Consider the following 22,483-nt stretch of genomic DNA (forward strand, 5'->3'; position numbering starts at 1 on the left):
GTTGTTTTTTTTACCGATTGCATGAGCAGAGGTGCCCCTACAAACCGCAGCTTCATTTCCCTGGACTTCTTAAGTGCAGGGAAGCCATTTTACCCGTGTACTGGACACCTATGTCCAGCTACATCATGGTAATTCCAAACCTGGGCATGTTTGGTAAACGTGTCGGAATCATACACCAATACTGTTGCCAGTATTGGTTGTATGATTCCACGCAGTTTGAGGGCTCCTTAGAGGACCCCAGCATTGCTCCTACCACTCTTCCGGGGTTTTCCAGGCAGCCCACACTGCTGCGACCCCCTAGACAAGTTTGTCCTCCTGCTGCTTGACCAACTCAAGCAGAGGAAGACAGAACAAAGGATTTCCTTTGGGAGAGGAAGGCAACACCCTCTCTTTTTGAAAATAGGTGTTACATGGCTTGGGAGGGGTAGCCTCCCCAAGCCACAGGTATGCTTTGAAGGGCACATTTGGGGCCCTCCTTGCATAAACCAGTTGGTATCAGTCCCTACTCTGGCACAAAACTGGACAATGGAAAGGGGAGTGACCACTCCCCGGTCCTTCACCATCCCAGGAGTGGTGCCCAGAGCTTCTTCAGGTGGCCACTTGATCCTGCCATCTTGAATCCAAGGTGTGCAGAGACCCATGGGAGCATCTGAGTGACCAGGTCAGGCATGTGACGTCACAGCCCCCTTCTGAGAGGTGGTCATCCTTCTAGGTGACCAATCCCCCTTCCGGGGCTATTTAGGGTCTCCCTCACGGGTGGGTCTTAAATTTCAGTGTGCAAGATTCCAGCAGGACTCCTCTGCATCGTTTACTTCATCTTCTGGCCACCGGGACTTCAAATGGATCCTCCAGGAACCTACAATCTGCAACTCCAGCAAGACTCTGCCCTGCATAATTTGTTTCTCCGGCTCCTTCCCATCAACTGCAACATTTCCCTGGCTGTGCATCCTCCGAAGGTGACGAGTTTTCAGCCTACACCAGAAGCAAGCGGAAATCTCCCTTGGAGTGAAGGAGTCACTCCCCTGCATCCGCAGGCACCAACCGCAACGACAACCGGTTGCGTGGATCATCTCTCTTCCGGAACTGCGTGGATCCTGCATCACAGGTGGTAGTCTGGAGTAGTCCCCCCTTGGTCCTCTCTACTAGCTGTCCCACTTGGGAGACGGTAAGCCCTTGCCTCTCCTTACAGGACAGTACCCCTGTGCACCATGACTCTTGAAGCTACCAAGGCTTGCTTGTTCCTCCTGCAAAGGACCTTCAGGCTCCGTGTAGCCCCGGCCTCCAGCACTCTCCCTTGCAAAGCCGACTCCTGCCTGCTGCTCCAGCAACGTGGGACTCCTTTCCAGGTGTGCTGAGTGGACCTCACTGCGACTCCTGTGTCTGCTGTCTGTGGGCCGTCTGTGGGAGCTGCCTCCTCTTATTGTAACTGTCCCAGCTGCTGAGGGTCAACTCGGACGCCCCTTCTCGAGTCCCCTGGGTCTTGCTGGTCTTCTTCAGCCTTGCAAAACCTTCTTCTCCGACTCTTGTGTTAGCCAAGGCTTCTTGGTGGTTTTCCAGCACTACTGATTGACTGCATCATGACCTCAGACGTCACTTGCATCACATCTGGAAATCCTCTTCTGCTCCTGTGCTGCACTGCTGACTTTCTTCATCCACCGTCGACCCGGTCCTGCATCCACAAAAGGGTGGGTAGGGGTTCCTGCCACAACAGGACACTCCAACGCCAACAGGACTTGGTCTCCTTTTGCAGATCATCTTCTGTCAGGGTCCACCTTTGGTGGTTTCTTCCAGTCTAATCTGGGTCTGGCACAGTCCTTTTCCAAAACTTCTCCTATGGGTTGGTGGGTTTTTGGGGTGGTGGGGTGGTGAGAGACAGATACTTACCTCTTCATTCCTAGTCAAATGTGTACATAATAGTGTATTTACCTACCTCCTAGTGGAGTATTGCCTATACAGCATTTTAGTATATGCTTTACCATAATAAAGTACCTTCATTTTTTCAACACAGTCTGGTTCTTTCATGTGTGTAAGGGCTATATGACTGTAGTGGTATTGCATAAGCTTTGCATGTCTCCTAGTTAAGTCGTGGCTGATGTAGGAACCTGCCCTGATGTGTGGTGGGTACCTAAGGTACTTACACCTTACACCAGGTCCAGGTACCTGCTCTTGGTGAAAGGTAGGCAGTGTCTAGAAGCCAGGCCCTCTAGAGGAAGCTGTGGATAAGCAGCAAAGACTTATCTAGGAGACATGCAAAGCTCATTCAATACCACTGTAGTCACACAACACTTACACACATGAAAGAAAACACAATTGTACAAAAAGAAAGGTACTTTATTTGTGGAACACACCACAAAATACTAGAAGGGCAACCTTCCAATAGGAGGGAAGTAATATACTAAACATATACATTAGTAATCAGAAACAGGCATAGAAAAGGTTAGAAATCAGTGAAAATAGCAATAACCAATAGTGAACCTAGGGAAAGCCCAGACCATCAGTGGTGTCCAGGAGGAGTAGGTGCTACTACCCACCCAGCTGTACTTGCAGGAGCTGGTCGACGGTGAGGAAGAACAGGTCAGCACTACAGCCCTGGAGCCAGAGAAGAGTTCCTGATGGATGCGGAAGATGTCCCACGCTGGAGTGAAGATTGCAGACAGGTGTCAGTGCAGGAATTCCACCAACAAGCCTTGGAAAAGGCAAACTCGCGGTTAGTGGAAAAATGGTGCTGCCGGGGACCAGCAAGGACCAGGAGGACTCAACCCAGGAGGGAGAGTCACAGGGGACCCTCGGCATCGGAGAGAGTCCACAGGAGCAGAAGCAGCACCCACAGGAGTCCCACAGGACATCGATACAGAAGTTGCAGAAGGAGCCCACGCAACACTACAGAAAGGGATTCCAATCCGTAGGAGAACCACGAAGAGGGCTGTGCGCCACAGGAAGGAGCTACACGTCGCCTGAAGTTCCCTTGGAGGAGATGCAAACAAGCTTTGGCAGCTGCAAGAGACGCAGTGCACGGGGGTACTGTCCTACATGGGCAGGCAAGGGCTTACCTCCACCAAAGTTGAACAGCTGGGCAGGGAGGACGAAGAGGACTATTTGAGATCACTAACCGAGATGAAAGATCCACGCAGCTCAGGATGAGAGGAGATCCATGCAGCCAGTCGTCATTGCAGTAGGTGCTTGCAGATGCAGGGGAGTGACTCCTTCAATCCAAGGGAGATTCCTTCTTCTTCATGTGAAGGCTGAAGAGTTTCTGTCTTCTGAGGATGCATGGCCAGGGAAATGTTGCAAAGCTGGCAGGAGCAGTGGAAACAACTTTTCTGAAAAGTGTTCTTTGTGGATTGCAGCGTTGCCAGTTCCTGGACGGTCCAGTCGCAGTTCCAGTGGCCAGAAGTCAAAGTAGAGATTGCAGAGGAGTCCTGCAGGAATCTTGCATGCCGGATCTGAGGACCCCACCCAAGAGAGAGACCCTAGATAGTCCTGAAAGGAGGATTGGTCACCTAGCCAAGTAAGCACCTAAGATGCTCCCAGAGTTTGCTGCCAACCTTAGAATCAAGATGGCAGAACTCAGGGACCCTCTGGAGGAGCTCCGAGCACCACCCCGGGGGTGGTGATGGACAGGGGAGAGGTCACTCCCCTTTCCATTGTCTAGTTCGCACTAGATCAGTGACTGGGGATCTCTGAACCGGTGTGTACTGGTTTGTAAGGAAATGCCTCCTTGGCATGGTTACCCCCTGACTTTTTGCCTTTGCTGATGCTATGTTTTGAATTGAAAGTGTGCTAAGGCCTGCTAACCAGGCCCCAGCACCAGTGTTCTTTCCCTAAACCTGTACTTTTGTATCCACAATTGGCACACCCTGGCATCCAGATAAGTCCCTTGTAAATGGTACCCCTGGTACCAAGGGCCCTGATGCCAAGGAAGGTCTCTAAGGGCTGCAGCATATCTTATGCCACCCTGGAGACCCCTCACTCAGCCCAGACACCTTGCTTGCCAGCTTGTGTGTGCTGGTGAGAACAAAACGAGTAAGTCGACATGGCACTCCCCTCAGGGTGCCATGCCAGCCTCTCACTGCCTATGCAGGTATAGATAAGTCACCCCTCTAGCAGGCCTTACAGCCCTAAGGCAGGGTGCACTATACCATAGGTGAGGGCACCAGTGCATGAGCACTGTGCCCCTACAGTGTCTAAGCAATACCTTAGACATTGTAAGTGCAGGGTAGCCATAAGAGTATATGGTCTGGGAGTCTGTCAAACACGAACTCCACAGCACCATAATGGCTACACTGAAAACTGGGAAGTTTGGTATCAAACTTTTCAGCACAATAAATGCACACTGATACCAGTGTACATTCTATTGTAAAATACACCCCAGAGGGCACCTTAGAGGTGCCCCCTGAAACCTTAACCAACTATCTGTGTAGGCTGACTGGTTCCAGCAGCCTGCCACACTAGAGACGTGTTGCTGGCCCCATGTGGAGAGTGCCTTTGTCACTCTGAGGCCAGTAACAAAGCCTGCACTGGGTGGAGATGCTAACACCTCCCCCAGGCAGGAGCTGTCACACCTGGCGGTGAGCCTCAAAGGCTCACCCCTTTGTGCCAGCACCGCAGGACACTCCAGCTAGTGGAGTTGCCCGCCCCCTCCGGCCCCGGCCCCCACTTTTGGCGGCAAGGCCGGAGAAAATAATGAGAAAAACAAGGAGGAGTCACTGGCCAGTCAGGACAGCCCCTAAGGTGTCCTGAGCTGAAGTGACTCCAACTTTTAGAAATCCTCCATCTTGCAGATGGAGGATTCCCCCAATAGGATTAGGGATGTGACCCCCTCCCCTTGGGAGGAAGCACAAAGAGGGTGTACTCACCCTCACGGCTAGTAGCCATTGGCTACTAACCCCCCAGACCTAAACACAACATTAAATTTAGTATTTAAGGGCTTCCCTGAACTTAAGAATTTAGATTCCTGCAACTTACCGAAGAAGAAGACTGCTGAGCTGAAAACCCCTGCAGAAGAAGAAAGAAGACACCAACTGCTATGGCCCCAGTCCTACCGGCCTGTCTCCTGCCTTCTAAAGAACCCTGCTCCAGCGACGCTTTCTGCAGGACCAGCGACCTCTGAATCCTCAGAGGACTGCCCTGCTTCCAAGAGACCAAGAAACTCCAGAGGACAGCGGCACTGCTCCAAAAGAACTGCGACTTTGTTTCAAGGAGCAGATTTAAAGACCCCTGCAACTCCCCGCAAGAAGCGTGAGACTTGCAACACTGCACCCGGCGACCCCGACTCGACTGGTGGAGAACCAACACCTCAGAGAGGACCCTCCGGCGACTCCGAGTCCGTGAGTAACCAAAGTTGTCCCCCCTGAGCCCCCACAGCGACGCCTGCAGAGGGAATCCCAAGGCTCCCCCTGACCGCGACTGCCTGAACTCCATTTCCCGACGGCTGGAAAAGACCCTGCACCCGCAGCCCCCAGCACCTAAAGGAACGGAACTCCTGTGCAGGAGTGACCCCCAGGAAGCCCTCTCCCTGGCCCAGGTGGTGGCTACCCCGAGGAGCCCCCCCCCTTGCCTGCCTTCAACGCTGAAGAGATCCCTTGATCTCTCATTGATTTCCATTGAAAACCCGACGCTTGTTTCTACACTGCACCCGGCCGCCCCAGTGCCGCTGAGGGTGTACTTTTTGTGTGGACTTGTGTCCCCCCGGTGCCCAACAAAACCCCCCTGGTCTGCCCTCCGAAGACGCGGGTACTTACCTCCTGGCAGACCGGAACCGGGGCATCCCCTTCTCTCCATTGAAGCCTATGCGTTTTGGGCACCTCTTTGACCTCTGCACCTGACCGGCCCTGAGCTGCTGGTGTGGTAACGTTGGGGTTGCTCTGAACCCCCAACGGTGGGCTACCTTGGACCCAAACCTGAGACTTGTAAGTGATTTACTTACCTGACAAAACTAACAAAAACTTACCTCCCCCAGGAACTGTGAAAATTGCACTAAGTGTCCACTTTTAAAACAGTTTATTGTGTTTTATGTAAAAAGGATACATGCCAAAGTTCCTAAAGTACTTACCTGCAATACCTTTCAAATGAGATATTACATGTAGAATTTGAACCTGCGGTTCTTAAAATAAACTAAGAAAATATATTTTTCTATAACAAAACCTATTGGCTGGATTTGTCTCTGAGTGTGTGTTCCTCATTTATTGCCTGTGTGTATGTACAACAAATGCTTAACACTACTCCTTTGATAAGCCTACTGCTCGACCACACTACCACAAAATAGAGCATTAGTATTATCTCTTTTTGCCACTATCTTACCTCTAAGGGGAACCCTTGGACTCTGTGCATGCTATTCCTTACTTTGAAATAGCACATAAAGAGCCAACTTCCTACATGGTTTATGTATGGAAGGCACCAAATGTGCCCTTGAAAGCATACCAGTGGCTTGGGAAGGCCAACCCTCCCAAGCCAGTCACACCTATCTCCAAAGGGAGAGGGTGTTACCTCCCTCTCCCAAAGGAAATCCTTTGTTCCGCCTTCCTGGGCTTGATCAGATCAAGCAGCAGGAGGGTAAGAACCTTTTTGATGGGTGGCAGCAGCTTGGGAGCCCAGCAAACCGTGTAAGACTGGTGGTAGCAATACTAGGGGTCCTCTAAGGAGCCCCCAGAGTGTATGGAATCAGACTTGCAACAGTACTGGGGTATGATTCTGACATGCTTGATACCAAACATGCCCAGGTTCGGAGTTACCATTATGTAGCTGGAAATAGGTAGTGACTTATGCCCAGTACATATGTAAAATGGTGTCCCCGCACTCACAAAGTCCAGGAAAATGGGCCTGAAGTTTGTGGGGGCACCTCTGCTAGTGCAAGGGTGCCCTCACACACAGGTACCTCTCTGGGCTGAGAGGGTCTTCCATAGGGGTGACTTACTGTGACCTGGTGCAGAGACCTGTAGGGAAAACGAGTGCATGCACATATTTCACGCATACTGTAATGGCAGGCCAGCAGAACCCTTTGCTTGGGCTCCCTATGGGTGGCAGAATAACTGCTGCAGCCCATAGGGATCCCCTGGTACCCAAATGCCCTGGGTATATAGGTACCATATACTAGGGACTTACATGGGGGACCAGTATATCAATTGTGGGAAGAAGAAGGTATAGTTACCAAGTTAGAAGGGAGAGAGCATAATTACTGGGGTCCTGGTTAACATGATCCCAGTGAACACAGTCAAACACACTGACAATCAGGCAGAAAATGGGGGTAGCCATGCCAAGTTAGAGTGCACTTTCTCACAGCTGCTGATCCACAGTTACCTCTAGAGCCCTGGCTTCCTAGACAATGTCCACACCTCACTAATAGGGGTTACCTGGACCTGGTATAAGGAGATAACACCATAGGTGCTCACCACACTCCAAGCCAGCTTCCTACAACAGGAGTTCCTTTGTTGGATTTAGCATATGCAACAAATAATTGGTTACACTTGCGGAGTTGCTTGGTCTCCTCAAAGAGGTATATAAGTGCCCTTCTTACGTCCCGTGTACGTAGCTTTTTCTCCATTTCGGTTTGCAGGTTTTTGAAGAAAACTGGTAACTGTATGGTCTGACTGACGTAGAATTTGGTGAAGACTTTGGGTAGGAACTGCAAGTTTGTTCAGAGAACTACCTTGTCCTTGTGGATTTACATGTATTGTTCTTCTATTTTTAAAGGTTGGATCTCGCTTACTCTCCGTAGCGACGTGATCGCTATCAGGAAGGCTGTTTTTAATGTGAGAAAACACAATTTAGCCTTGTGCATGGGTTCGAATGGTCATGAGTTGTGTTAGCACTGGGTTTGACTCCACATTGGGGCTGGTGCCCTTTTTGGAGGGGCAATTCTTTTACATCCTTCCAGGAACCTTTTGATCACGGGTGCTGTGAAGAAACTTTTACATAATGCGCCTCTGGTGTAGGCCACGATTGCCGCCAGGTGTACCTTGAGTGAAGAGTAGTTGCTTTTTGTAGGAAGCTGGCTCTGTATATACTATATCAAAATGAGATATAGTGTGAACTGAGTCCAGGGTTTCCCCAAGAGGCTTTATAGAGGCAATAATACATAATATTAATGCTCTATTTGTGGTAGGGTGGTTGAGCAGTTAGGCTTATCACCAAACATGTACCCTCAGCGGCACTGGGGCAGCCGTGTGCAGGGTGCGAACAGAGTGTCTGGTCCCAAATGGAACTCAATGGGCAGACCCGGGGATCACTTAGGTGCTGCAGGCAAGGCACAGGGGGGCTTCTTGGACATGCCACCGACTGGACAGGGAGGAGGGCCACCTGCTGGTCACTTCTGCACCAAACTTCCCAGTATTCAGTGTAGCCATTATGGAACTGTGGAGTTCGTTTTGACAAACTCCCAGACCATAGACCTAATATGGCCACAATGTACTTACAAGGTTTAAGAATGGACTTACACACCGTAGGGGCATATTGCTCATGCAGCTATGCCCTCACCTGTGGTATAGTGCACCCTGCCTTAGGCTTTAAGGCCTGCTGGAGGTTTTACTTACCTATGCCACAGGCAGTGTTTTGTGTGCATGGCACCCTGAGGGGGATGCCATGCATGTCAACTGCCTTTTTCTGCCCACCAACACACAAAATTTGCATAGGCAGTGTGCATATGTTAGGTGAGGGGTCCCTTAGGGTGGCACAACACATGCTGCAGCCCCCAGGGACCTTCCCTGGTTACAGGGCCCTTGGTACCACTGGTACCTTTTACAAGCAATTTATCTGCGTGCCAGGGGTGTGCCAATAGTGAAAACAATGGTACATTTTTAGTAAAAGAATACTGGTGCTGGGGTCTGGGTAGCAGGGTCCCAGCACACCCTCAGTCAAGTCAGCATCCGCATCAGGCAAAAAGAGGGGGGGGGGGGGGGGTTAACTGCAGTCCAGTAGGTGTGAGGGGTAGGTTATTAATGTCTCCTGGCAAGGTACTGCTTGTTGGGTATTGTTTCACGCGAAGCACAGGAGGTATCTTTTCCATTTTGATGCGTAGCATCTCCTTGTTGTTGGTTTCCTAGTGTCCTTTAATATCTCCATGGTCTCTGTGGTAGGTTAAGGTGTCCAACTTCTATGTATTCAGATGCCATGCTGTTAGATTGAGTGTTGGTGGTTCTGGGTGAAACGCTTTTCCCCCTTGTATTGCGAGTAGGTCTCGTTCCAGTTAGATTTTTATATTCTGTACCCTGGGCAGTTCAAGAAGGTCCAAGTACTGTGCTTGTCTGGGATATAAGGATGGAGTTCGTCCTTGGTCTCCTGGCCTTCTCCAGTACCTTTCGTATTAGGGGAATCAGTGGAAAGGTATAGACAAATGGCCCTAACCAGTTTAGTGACAGGGCATTCCCTTCTGATTGCTGGTTTGTAAACATGGAGGCGAAGCGCTGGTGTAGGAAGTTGGCTCTGTATGCGCTATTTCAAAGTAAGGAATAGTATGCACAGAGTCCAAGGGTTCCCCTTAGAGGTAAGATAGTGGCAAAAAGAGATAATACTAATGCTCTATTTTGTGGTAGTGTGTAGTTGAGCAGTAGGCTCATCAAAGGAGTAGTGTTAAGCATTACCAGTTTTTGCAGGTAAGTAAACCACCTACGGGGTTCAAGTGTGGGTCCAAGGTAGCCTACCGTTGGGGGTTCAGAGCAACCCCAAAGTTACCACACCAGCAGCTCAGGGCCGGTCATGTGCAGAGGTCAAAGTGGTGCCCAAAACGCATAGGCTTCAATGGAGAAGGTGGTGCCCCGGTTCCAGTCTGCCAGCAGGTAAGTACCCGCGTCTTCGGAGGGCAGACCAGGGGGGTTTTGTAGGGCACCGGGGGTGGGGGGGGGGGGGACACAGGTCAGCACAAAAAGTACACCCTCAGCAGCACGGGGGCGGCCGGGTGCAGTGTGCAAACACACGTCGGGTTTCCAATGGCAATCAATGGGAGACCAAGGGGTCTCTTCAGCGATGCTGGCAGGCAAGAGGGGGGGGGGGTGCTCCTCGGGGTAGCCACCACCTGGGCAAGGGAGAGGGCCTCCTGGGGGTCACTCCTGCACTGGAGTTCCGATCTTTCAGGTCCTGGGGGCTGCGGGTGCAGAGTCTTTACCAGGCGTCGGGATCTGGGAGACAGGCAGTCGCGGTCAGGGGGAGCCTCAGGATTCCCTCTGCAGGCGTCGCTGTGGGGGCATAGCGGGGACAACTCTGGCTACTCACAGTCTCCGGGGAGTCCTTCCTGAAGTGTTGTTTCTCCACAAGTCGAGCCGGGGGCATCGGGTGCAGAGTAGCAAGTCTCACGCTTCCGGCGGGAAACGCAAGTCGTTTTAAAGTTGCTCCTTTGAAACAAAGTTGCAGTCTTGGGTGAACAGAGCCGCTGTCCTCGGGAGTTTCTTGGTCCTTCTAGAGCAGGGCAGTCCTCTGAGGATTCAGAGGTCGCTGGTCCCTGGGGAGAGCGTCGCTGGAGCAGTGTCTTTAGAAGGGGGGGGGAGACAGGCCGGTAGAGCTGGGGCCAAAGCAGTTGGTGTCTCCGTCTTCTCTGCAGGGTTTTTCAGCTTAGCAGTCCTCTTCTTCTTAGGTTGCAGGAATCGGTTTTCCTAGGTTCTGGGGGCCCCTAAATACTCAATTTAGGGGGGGTGTTTAGGTCTGGGAGGGCAGTAGCCAATGGCTACTAGCCCTGAGGGTGGCTACACCCTCTTTGTGCCTCCTCCCTGAGGGGAGGGGGGCACATCCCTAATCCTATTGGGGGAATCCTCCAAAATCAAGATGGAGGATTTCTAAAGGAAGGGGTCATCTCAGCTTAGGACACCTTAGGGGCTGTCCTGACATGGTGGGTGACTCCTCCTTGTTTTTCTCATTATCTCTCCTGGACTTGCCGCCAAAAGTGGGGGCTGTGTCCAGGGGGCGGGCATCTCCACTAGCTGGAGTGCCCTGGGGCATTGTAACACGAAGCCTGAGCCTTTGAGGCTCACTGCTAGGTGTTACAGTTCCTGCAGGGGGGAGGTGTGAAGCACCTCCACCCACAGCAGGCTTTTGTTTCTGTCCTCAGAGAGCACAAAGGCCCTCTCCACATGGGGTCAGAAACTCGTCTCTCAGCAGCAGGCTGGCACAGACCAGTCAGTCCTGCACTGAACAATTGGGTAAAATACAGGGGGTATCTCTAAGATGCCCTCTGTATGCATTTTTTAATAAATTCAACACTGGCATCAGTGTGGGTTTATTATTCTTGGTAGAAGTTTGATACCAATCTTCCCAGTATTCAGTGTAGCCATTATGGAGCTGTGGAGTTCGTTTTTTACAGACTCCCAGACCATATACTCTTATGGCTACCCTGCACTTACAATGTCTAAGGTTTTGCTTAGACACCGTAGGGGCATAGTGTTCATGCGCCTATGCCCTCACCTGTGGTATAGTGCACCCTGCCTTAGGGCTGTGAGGCCTGCTAGAGGGGTGACTTACCTATGCCACAGGCAGTGTGAGGTTTGCATGGCACCCTGAGGGGAGTGCCATGTCGACTTAGTCGTTTTCTCCCCACCAGCACACACAAGCTGGCAAGCAGTGTGTCTGTGCTGAGTGAGGGGTCCGTAGTGTGGCATAAGACATGCTGCAGCCCTTAGAGACCTTCCCTGGCATCAGGGCCCTTGGTACCAGGGGTACCAGTTACAAGGGACCTACCTGGGTGCCAGGGATGTGCCAATTGTGGAGACAATGGTACATTTTAGGTGAAAGAACACTGGTGCTGGGGCCTGGTTAGCAGGGTCCCAGCACACTTCTCAGTCAAGTCAGCATCAGTATCATGCAAAAAGTGGGGGGTAACTGCAACAGGGAGCCATTTCTTAACAGCTGGCATTTTTTGTTCTCTGCTGATGCAAACAGGTAGATTGTTGGTGTACCCCAGATCCTGAAAATTATTTTGAGGTTCCCTTGCTTCATCTCCCATTCTTGTGTGCAGTTTTTTTGTCTGCTTAGTTTGTCCGCTTCGATGTTGTTCTTTCCTGGTAAGTGTATCGTTTGTAGGTTGATCCCTGAGGTATCGCCCATTTCCATATTTCTTGCTCCAATCTACTTAGGGAGAACAATTTTGTACCCCTTTTCTTGTTCAGCTACAACATTGTTGTTGTATTGTCTGTCTGTACTTGTACTGTTTTGCCTGCTATTTGTGATTGGAATGATTTCAGGGCCAGTAACACCATTTTCAGTTATAGGAAATTGATGTTTTACTGCATCTGTGTGTTCTATAGGCTTTGGATTCATAGATTGTCTGTGTGTGCTCCCCACCTCTTGTGGGATGCATCCGTGGTGATGGTCACAGACGGAGCTGTTGTGTTGAAAGGCCTTCCTTTGGTTATGTGCTTGGATGCCCACCCCATTGTATCTCCTTTTGTATTTTCCCCTGTTATAACCACTAGATCCTCCCAACTCCCTCTGGTTTGTGACCAATTGTTGGTTAGCCATTCTTGGAATGGTCAGATGTGTAGTCTTGCATGTGGTATGAGAGGGATACAGGATGCTATCATGCCCATCAACTTCATGAGTGTCCTCACTGTCTGAGATTGTCCCTTCTAGTAAAGGAGAGTTTGCTCTGTGATTTTCTGTAGTATCCTCTTTTGGGCAGGGTAAGCATGTACTCTCCTGGCATAGAGTCTGGCTCCTAGGAAGATCTTTTCTTGTTGAGGTTCTGGTGTTGATTTTTTGCTGCTTATGCTGAACCTGAGCACTTGTAGGGTTGTGATAACTGTTTCGGTGTCCCTTTGACATTTCTCCTTTGTATGAGCTCTTATAAGCCAGTCTAAGTAGGGCTACACATGAACTCCCTTCCTACTTAGGAAGGCTGCAACTGCAGCTAGGCATTTCGTGGAAACCCTTGGTGCCAATTTTATTTTAAATGATAAGACCTTGAATTGATAGTGCACTCCTTTGAGCATGAATCTGAGGTATTTCTTGTGTGCCTGATGTATTGGGTTGTGAAAAAGGCATCCTGAAGGTCGATGGTTGCCATGTAATCTCTTTGCAGGAGTGGTATCACCTCTTGAAGAGTTGTCATTTTGAAATGTTGAGTGCGAATGAATTTGTTTGTGAACCTGAGGTCTAGGATCGGTCTTAGTTTAAGATCTTGTTTTGGCACCAAGAAGTAGGGCGAGTAAGTTCCCTAGTTTAATTCACTCTTTTGGGGTTGGCCCCTTGCCCTCCCTCTACCTTGAAAGGGCTGTCTGGCTGGGAGTTGCCATTGTTGGTATCCAGTCTGTTGGCTGCCCTGCAATGTACTACTCTGAGTTGGCTGTTGTTGCTGGGCAGAGGTTAAAGGTTCCCCTTCCTGTGGGGCTTCTGATGTTGCTCCCTCTCCTAAAGCTCCCTCTCACAACTGTACAGCCCCCATTGCCTTGGCTGTCTCATTGTCCTTCTTGATTTGTTGTAAGAACTCATCCACTTCTTGGTCGAATAATGTCTCTCCATTGAAGGGTTTGTTGATTATGGAGGCCTGCACTTACGGTTTGAAGCCGTATATCATGAGCCTTGCGTGCCTTCTTAGAGTTGTTCCCATGCACATTTGTCTCCCCGCTGTGTCTGTCGCATCTAGGGCTGATTTTAAACATGCATTGGCAATTTTTTCCCCCCACTTGTATGATGGCTTTTGCCCTCTTTTTATCTACTTCTGGGAGCTTTTTCACGTGCTCCTCAATTTTGTCTCACTACTGGTGACCTTATCTGTTCAGGAGCGTGTTGGAGTTGGCTATACACCACTGTGTCACAGCTTTTCTTTCTACTTTCCTCCCCACCATGACCAGTCTTTTGCTCTCTTTCTGGAGGGGAGAAGGGAGGAGCTGTTGTGGAGTGTGCTTTGTTCTTCCTTCTCACTGTCAAGACTATTGATGAGTCTGCTACTGTTTTCCATGGATGTATTTAGGATGCTTTGGGGAGGGTTTGGATTTCTTTTCCACTCTTGGTGTAACTCTCTTGGCTGTTGCTAGGTCCTTGAAGGCCTCCTTACCCTGGTCTAGTATGCTGGGTAACATGTGAAGGTGTAGGCTCCCCTTACATGATGGTATGAGGGTCTCCAGTAGGAAGCAGGAGTCCCCTTTCTCTTCCTTCAAGGGTACCCTGTATGTGTCTGCTGCCCTCTTCACAAGGCTATTGTAGCATGTGGTGTTGTCAAAGGGCGAAGGTTTCGAGGGGTAGCTGTCGATCTCCTCCTCTGGGCTCTGTTTCGAGATCATGCCAATCGTACTCAAAACTCCCAGTGGCTTCCTCCTCCTCTGGGTCGTAGAACTTCTCCTCCGCCTCTTCATGTAGTTCGGGGGTTTCCAGGGCTTAGGGCGGGTCTTCCTCATCGGCCTCCGCATACGAGAAGGTCAGAGGGATTCAATATTGTTTCAGCACGTCAAACTTTTTTTTTTTTAGGAGCACTGCCATTCCAGCCTCCAGATGACATCTCTTCTCCACCTCCAATGCCTTTTTGACATCTCGCTCTGTCGAAGGTAGTCTTTTCGGCATATGTAGCCTCGATAGCTTCGGGGTCTGTTTCCCGATGTTTTCAGGGCCTCTTTCGCTGACTGGGGTCTCCTTTGTTTCAGAGGCCGGCCCTCTTCAGTATCCCTGGTGTGGGATCCTCAGGGATCTCTTGCTTGCAGCTGGCCCATGATCATCTTTTTCTTGGATGTCGGGCTGCCTTGTTGTGATAATGTTTCTCGAGGACCTTCTCCTCAGAGTTCTTTGGTATTTATTTATTTTTTTAAACCTTTTCAGATCTCTTTTCGACGTCACTTACTGTCTTCTTTTTCTGGACTTTTTCCTCTGTGTCCTTCAAGGAATTCGATGTCCAACCCTCCGTGACTTGATTCTGCACCTCCCACTTGCTCTTCCTCAGCGCTGGATAGTTCCAACTCCTTAAGCGACTTGTGGTGCTTTTGGCTCTGAATTACTACATGGTGCTCCTCCCTCTGCTTTCGGCATGCTTTGAGTGTCATGGGGACGAAGGCAGTGTATGTTTCTGTGCCCTTGTGTCTCTGTGATCCCGCTGGAGACAGAAGTCGCAGACCTAGTGAGGGTCATGCAGTCAAACTTGTGGTGGCAGTTCTGGCAGAATTTAAAAAGTGTTTTCCATGACCCCCCACCTTGCTTCATTCTCCTGCTCTGTGGATTTTTTTCGGAGTCCCCCACGGGGAAATGTGCCCGACTGTCTCATTGTCTCTGCGTTGTTGATCTCGGCATTCTCCTTCGTATCAAACTTCAAATTTTTAATTTAAGTTTTAGACGTCCTCTGTCCAAAACTTCAGAGCTCCTTCTTTGCTTCCAGACCCAACGGTGGAAAAAAGTACCTGAAGAGGGCTACCACACACAGGAACTTCTGCGGCACCGTCTGCCGTCATGCAGGGACTGACCTAACACCAAATGGTGGTCGACGACACCAAAAAAGGAAAAAATAAAAATAAAAAAAGGAGACAATTCCAAACCCAACCACTAGATGGCTGAATGCTGCACAGCATGTGAATCCATGGATTCATGCTGCAAAACTGTTACTTGCTTATATAAGAGGTTGCAAGGAGATATATTGCTTTGCTTGACTGCTTTGTGGGCCTGATGGGAGAATGATTTGGGTACCACTATTCCAGACCGGGATTAGGAACACATCCTAGAACACACCCCCCAGTCCACTAGAAATGCTAGATTTCAATTTATCAGTTTTTACGTGTTGCACATGGAGTACCTTACACCAGGGAGGATTAACAGATACTATGCATCGGCTAGCACAAAATACCCCCATTGCGGGGAGTAACTGAATTTTATATATTTTGGAGCTGTTCAGAACTGACCAGCTATTGAGAGGGGGGGGGGGCATAACAGGGACACTAGCTGAGATCATTGAGGAGGAGGTTCTGTGCACTCCGGCCCATTGCCACTTGGGTTGGTTCCCGCACACAGCAAAGATTAAAGTGACAGGCAAGTTTCAGGATATAGCCTTTTGTCCTTGTCAAAAGAGAGATCACCAGAAAATGGAAGACTCCTGGGGGGGTCCCAACTAGCAGTATGGAACAGAGGTGATTAAGTGGGTCGGGTATGAGAGCGAGGTGAGACTGCAAGAGGCAAATCGGGGTCAGGGCTCCCTTGAGGCGGCTTGGGAAGCACTAGCAGACAAGCTGCAGCACCCTGATTCCTCCCTCCACCCCACTGGGCTGTGTAGACATATCACCCACGCTTCACCAGATATTCTACAGGAGTATCGTCCACAATGGGCTGCACATATGAACACTACAACACATAGGAAAGCTTACGAGCCTGCACATCTTTTGAGGCACCAGGCAAACTTTCTTCCAATGATATGTTCATTCCCGCTCCTTGCAACAGCGGGGTACTGGAAGGGCATGCACCAGGGGCAGAATAGGCGGGCATTATGGCTTAAGCTCTATTGAAGCAAATGGTGGTGGGCATCTAGCTAAGGGACATCAGAACTTAAAAGACATAAAGCATGAGTTCCTTGTTTAGAAACAGAATACAGTATGCTTCGATTTCCTCCCTATTGTATTATGACTGTATGTAGTCAGAAAGTGGGGTATTACACTTGGAAAGTAGTGCACTGCAATGAAGATGTGCCCTGAGGGATTGTGTTGTCATGGTTGTAAATCATAATAACATTTTGAAAAAAATTCTGACTCTTGTGGATCTCACTAAGTTTTATTACCCAGGATGTGCTGCAAACCTAAAGCTTTGGCTGAAAGTTCTGTGAGGGAACGTTCCAGAATATGAAGGTATCCACAAATTTTTTACCAACCAATATTTCCATACTCCTCCTGATGGAGCCGTTAATCAGTCAAAAATGTACTGAATATCTTGGAAGCTCAAAGGTAGAAACATCTTTCACACAAATGTGCCCCATTAGAATGGAAACAGTGGTGTATCAGGCATACATAACGTACTCATCGAGGGTACCTACCTTTATGGTGTTTACTGAGTAACGGGAGGTGCAGGGATCATTATTTACTTAACTGCCTCATACTTATACCAGTCTACAGGTTATTAATGACTTTTGATTGCAACTTCAATACCTAATGTATTGTTATCGGATAGCCTATATTTAGAGCATTACAGACAATACAATTTTACATTTAAAAAAAAAAAAATAAGACGTATGAGATTTTCTGGAATCATGCAAATGGACAGAGCAAGTCAGTGTTGTTAATATTGGTGAAGATTCCAGATTCTGACTGCATACAAGTATATCCACTATACATATACATACACTGAAAAAAACCGAAGGTTAGAAGGACATTATGGTTAGGTTCTGAATTTACTCGTACAACATCATAGAAGTTCAGCAGTTATATTTAGAGTTATTTTAAGTAACTATATCTCGTGCCCTTGCCATACATAGTTTTCTTACCAATAATTTTATAGCATATTTTGCAGGGATAATATCAAAGATACCACAGAAGATGCCATCAGTTATATAATATGTGGAGTATTTAGCTGTGCATTGTGAAGGCACGAGTTGTAGTTACCTTACGGTGCGGGTTATAGTTACTTGAAATAACTAACTGCTGAATTTCTATGGTTTTGGACAAGTAAATTCAGAACCTAACTATAACGGCCCTCTAACATTCTAGTCAGGTTAAGGCCAGCCAATTACAGCGCTTCTATTTGAGCCTGAAAGGGAAAAAAAAAAAATTAAAATAAATAAATACAAAACAAAATCTGGAATTTTTGTGATTTATTCGTGAAGGATCCAGGTCTCTAGATATACAAATTTATTTTCCCTTTAATATCTTCAATTCTACTGCAAGGATTACAACCAAATAGAAAAAAGTGTGATCGGAGTACAGAAAGCTAGCTTTATGCCAAATCTGGTTAATTCAATTGAGTGGTTTGGGCTGTAGTCGTGTCTACAGAGAATTAACATGGGAAACGCAATGCTTTTTGACCCCACCTTTTTCTCAGCCACCGCTTGACAGATCACCCCGAAACTTTCTATGAGCAACAAGAATCACTGGTCCACTTTTTTTGGGGAAAATTTTTGTGACGATTCAGACAGTGCCAAAAATACAGACAAGTCAAAAAACGTTTTTTTCTATGGAAACATGGTTCTAACTATAACTAACTAGTGGCAACCGCATATAATCATATATATAAATGCTCAGCATCAGACACCACGTCTGCTTGGACCCGAAAACACACATGGGACTGTCTTCAGCAGAGTGATGTTCCCTCCCACTTTCCTGGGTACAGCTTCCAGTTCACAGTAGTGACTTCTACTCAGCTTAAATAATGAAAGGTTAAAGGAGGCCATGGCCCATAGGCCCCTCAGATTAGATAAAGACCCTAGTATGAGTCTATCCCAATGCTTACTCACTTGGCCATCATGGTGAAGTCACTCCTCTGTCGCACAGCACTAAGGACAGGACGGTTTGTCTGGACCCCATTCTGAAAAAGAATGGAATGGAGTTAGTGTGATTGCTCTAAGAAATGCTTCCCAGACATCTCTTCACCTAGTCCGTCAGCATGCAGACTTATGAATGAGCAAGGCTTCACCCCCAAATCCCTACTCACCTGTCGGCTCCTCAAAGACTTGCACGCCGAGAGAAACTCCTGGGTCCGATCCCGGCAGGACATGGTGTCCGTAAGGATTTGGGGTGGCACGGTGGCGGGAGCAGTGGCCGGCTGAGGTGGTAGGATCTGAGTTTGAGAAGGGCCAAGATAGACTCCCTCTTCAGTGTTCCTAGAACCGTGGCGTCTTCTTGTATTCATCGAGGCTCATAACCACCACCTGAAAAGGAGCGACAGAAGATTTCATTAAGAAAGATGGAAAGGGGGTGGGGGAGGGCGCAGGATCTTAAATGTACAGACCAGCCAAGATCATAAATGCAAGCTGGTAAGGAGACACGGACCAAGTGAAGAAAAAAAAAAAAAAAAGGTACAGTATCATGGTCCTAGAAGGGAAAGTGAATATCTGTGAGTAACAAGACACATGATCGTAGAATTCCAAATATAATCTACAAGAGCTTTTAACACTTGCAAGAAGCTGTGTAATGTCTCCCTGTATCATCTGATTGACGGTGTGGGCCAGAGGCCAAATTTATTCACTATAATATTTTAAGCACAAAGCTCAATGTCCACAGCTCCAGAAAGTATTGTCAAAATAGCAGGAGAGCACAAACAGAGGAAGAGGATGTGGGCCAAGTTAATAGAAAGTCATTGCTATATGGCAATCGAGCCGACATGGACATAGAAGTGCCATGTTGCCAGAGGAGCAGTATACTCTGAGAGGGAAAGGCACATGCATTGTCCTTTGCACTGGAATCTGTGAGACAGTCATCACATTTCAACTAGCTGGGTTCCGTCATTACTCATACTGTATTAATTTGGAGACAAAAACTAGGATTTGCAGACCTGTGCTCTATAGAATCTGGTCTCTTCTTTAACAAAGATTATGTGTCAAGATGTAAATCTCTCACGCCTACAAATTAAGCAAACTAAAAAATAATAATCACACAAAGTACAAACGTGTCACATATTACAGTTTTTCGCTTCAGGCACTGTCACGTACAAAGAGGACACTGTGCTCAAGGAGCAGTTGAAGTGAGTCAAGACATCAGCAAAAGACAGTTATGTAGGCAAAGCAGCTACATTCACGGTATGTTTTCTATAATTCTCAGGGAGGGACTTGTTCAGACTTAGGGAAAGCTTTAAAGTGCCACAGTTTTCTTTTGTTCAGTTTTCTTTCAGTTTTCAATGTGGTGGCTGAATACTTTGGTAAGTCTACTGGTCCTGCGTGCAATGCAGACACCAGCAGGATCAGTAGAGGGGCTCACATCCGAGAAAAAAAAAAGAACCGAAATTAAAACCTCAAAGCGCAGAAGAAAAAATATTAAGCAGACCAGAGCAAAAAATATCATGCTTCGGTCAACAAATTGCAGAAGTGCAAGTCCTGCTCAGAAAAGACCATATGCTTCATTAACAGTGGATGGACGATCATTGTGCTCGATTTATTAATACCTACACCTCGAGATCACCCTGTGCCCAAGAATCTGCACAATACTACTAAACATCTTATTTCATAACAATAGTTTTGCTTTATCAGAACCATTTCAAGTCAAGCTTTAAGTATCTGTATATGGCCCGGGGACACACACGGTGTTTTCACTTAAACATTAGGACAGTGTATAAGACAATTAATTAAAGATAGCCCTAGGCATTAAACACACAAAAAAACACACACACAAAGTAACAACTAACAAAAGGCGTTGCACATTCCGCAAATCAAAATGCCAGGGTGAAAGGAGAGGGCTGTGTGCAAGATCACCCACTTAGTCATCAGAAACAAGTAATGACAAAGTCCATCGTCTTGAATTTTGTACAATGAAAATATTTTAATCATCATTAAAATGCATTGTACAGAATAGACTTCAATGGTACAGCATCTGGACACTACTGCACAGCCAGTGACAGTGCATAAGAACCTCAGTCACAGAAAAATCACAATATCAGTAGCAGTGAAAGTTTGTTGGTCTCAAAAAACAGTCAGAGGCCGGTCCGCTGCAGATGAAAACACACACACACACACACGAACGAACAGCTGTGACTGCATGCTTTCTAGTACGTTTATCCCCACCACCACTAACAGGACGTATAATACATGCAGGACCAGAGCAACTTTACTTATAGCCAAATGGGTCCAGTCGAGCTGTGCACATTCCCCTCAGAGAAGGAAAGATACAACAAACAAACAGTGCAAGCTTTCCTCAAAAATAAATTGCATGGGCGACATGGCTAACAGGTACAGCAACAACCAACAGAAAAGCCAGCTTCTACACAAGAATCGAGAAGTGCAAGGGCATCTGCAGTGTAAGCTTTCCTTTCATGCTGAGCAGGTAGATTGGGACAGCAAAGGTGTAAGACTCAATCCAAGAACTTGCATAGAATTGGCATAGTGCCAGCGGCTCTCACGTAAAGAACATGCACACCGTAAGCAGTAGCAGTACAAGCTTTCCTCACATATCCACTATAAAAGCACAAACAGCAGCAATGTACGCTTCCCTTGTATACAGAACAGGTGCAGCACAGAGAGTGATCCTACAAGCATCCTTTGCTACAGATAACAGCAGAAATGTAGACCAAGAGGTCACTAGGAGTTATGCCAACTAAACTCAAGTCTTGTAAGGTCACTAGGAGTTATGCCAACTAAACTCAAGTCTTGTAAAGTTTTTACACGACAAAGACACAAAAGTAAACACATGCTTGTGCACACGGTTAACGTGATGATGATACAGCTCGCTTTCCTCAATGGTTAACTGACTACAGTAATTGTTTGTGGGCTACCGGCCTCTATGGAAGCCTGAACTTAGGCCAAACCCAATATATTTATTTTCAGTGTAATCTAGCCCCCAATTCAGATCGCACTATCTGATTAGTAGCAAAGCTATTAACTCTCAACAAGCACTGACTAGAGGGCATTCAATATATTTATTTCATCGTGCTGGTCCTAAATTTCATTAACACGTTTATGATTCTAGGACCACCTATAGAATCGAACTAAGGAGAAATCGGACATCAAACCACAGCATGGGTTGATCATCTCATGCCTAAATGTGGGGAGTTATGGGGCGCTGGTCCTCTGCAGACTTGGACCACCCCTGGCACCAAAGACTGATAGGGGAATATCTGAAAATGCTGCTGTGTACTGCCTTCACCATGGCAAGAGTGATGAGAAAAGCTTAATATGCTGCGCTCAGCTACAGACTTGAGATGTGCTGATTGTTCGTCCAAATCATCCCTTAAAACCAGATTATGGTGATCAGAATGTTGGGATAGCTATAATGGGAGTAGAATGTAGGGATGGAATTTTTAGTAGGAAGAACGTTGTGATAGGCAGTTGCTGTGGGGCGGTTGCTGGAAGATGTTGTGTTGGCGTTGCTCCCTTACGACAAACCTACTTTATTAAAACGAGGTTGGAAATGAATTTGCCTTGGTGGCATCTTTTTTTGTCTCCACAAAGGTGCTAGAGCTGCAGCAGTCAAATGGACCGCAAACTATAGGGTCAGAGAAAACTGATGGACTTATGTCCCCCACAGGTCCACCCTGTGAGTACAGTGTCTCCAGATCACATAAGTATTCCACAACAAGCTTGTATTCAGTGCTATAATCCATGAGAGGAGATAAATATTAGGTCTCTAAACTTTTACTAAATATTAGGTCTCTAAACGTTTACTGAAACCTCAAAACGGACAGTGGTGTGAAAATGCAAATGTCTGTCACTGTGCTACCAGACTCCATCAAGAACACTCATGGCTGACCTCAACAAGGACAGGCCTATTTAAATTGCGACACAAAAGCCGAACGGCTCATTAAATTACAGTATGATGTTCTTAAATGTTTTCTATTGTAATGGGTAGGTAAGTGGAGAGTATGCTATTGAGGAAACACAGCTCTAACCGAAATTGACAAAATAAGCCTTAAAAGAATTTTTCAAGTTCACTTGTGTGGGATCTTTCAACAATGAACAAATTGAATA

General features: G+C 47.6%; 1 protein-coding gene across 2 annotated transcripts in view; it reads right to left on the bottom strand.

Moving 5' to 3' along the window:
* Positions 1-22,483, bottom strand: part of STX5 (syntaxin 5) — a 135,162-nt gene that overhangs the window by 88,734 nt on the left and 23,945 nt on the right. For both annotated transcript variants that reach the window (XM_069207167.1, XM_069207168.1), the window contains 2 exons: positions 18,523-18,739; positions 18,326-18,396 (listed from right to left, as the gene is read on the bottom strand). In XM_069207167.1, coding sequence (XP_069063268.1) covers positions 18,326-18,396; positions 18,523-18,720 — 269 coding nt within the window. In that variant the 5' untranslated portion in view covers positions 18,721-18,739. The remainder of the gene's footprint in view (positions 1-18,325; positions 18,397-18,522; positions 18,740-22,483) is intronic.

The sequence above is a fragment of the Pleurodeles waltl genome, chromosome 9 (assembly GCF_031143425.1).
Source record: "Pleurodeles waltl isolate 20211129_DDA chromosome 9, aPleWal1.hap1.20221129, whole genome shotgun sequence".
Taxonomy (NCBI): Eukaryota; Metazoa; Chordata; class Amphibia; order Caudata; family Salamandridae; genus Pleurodeles; species Pleurodeles waltl.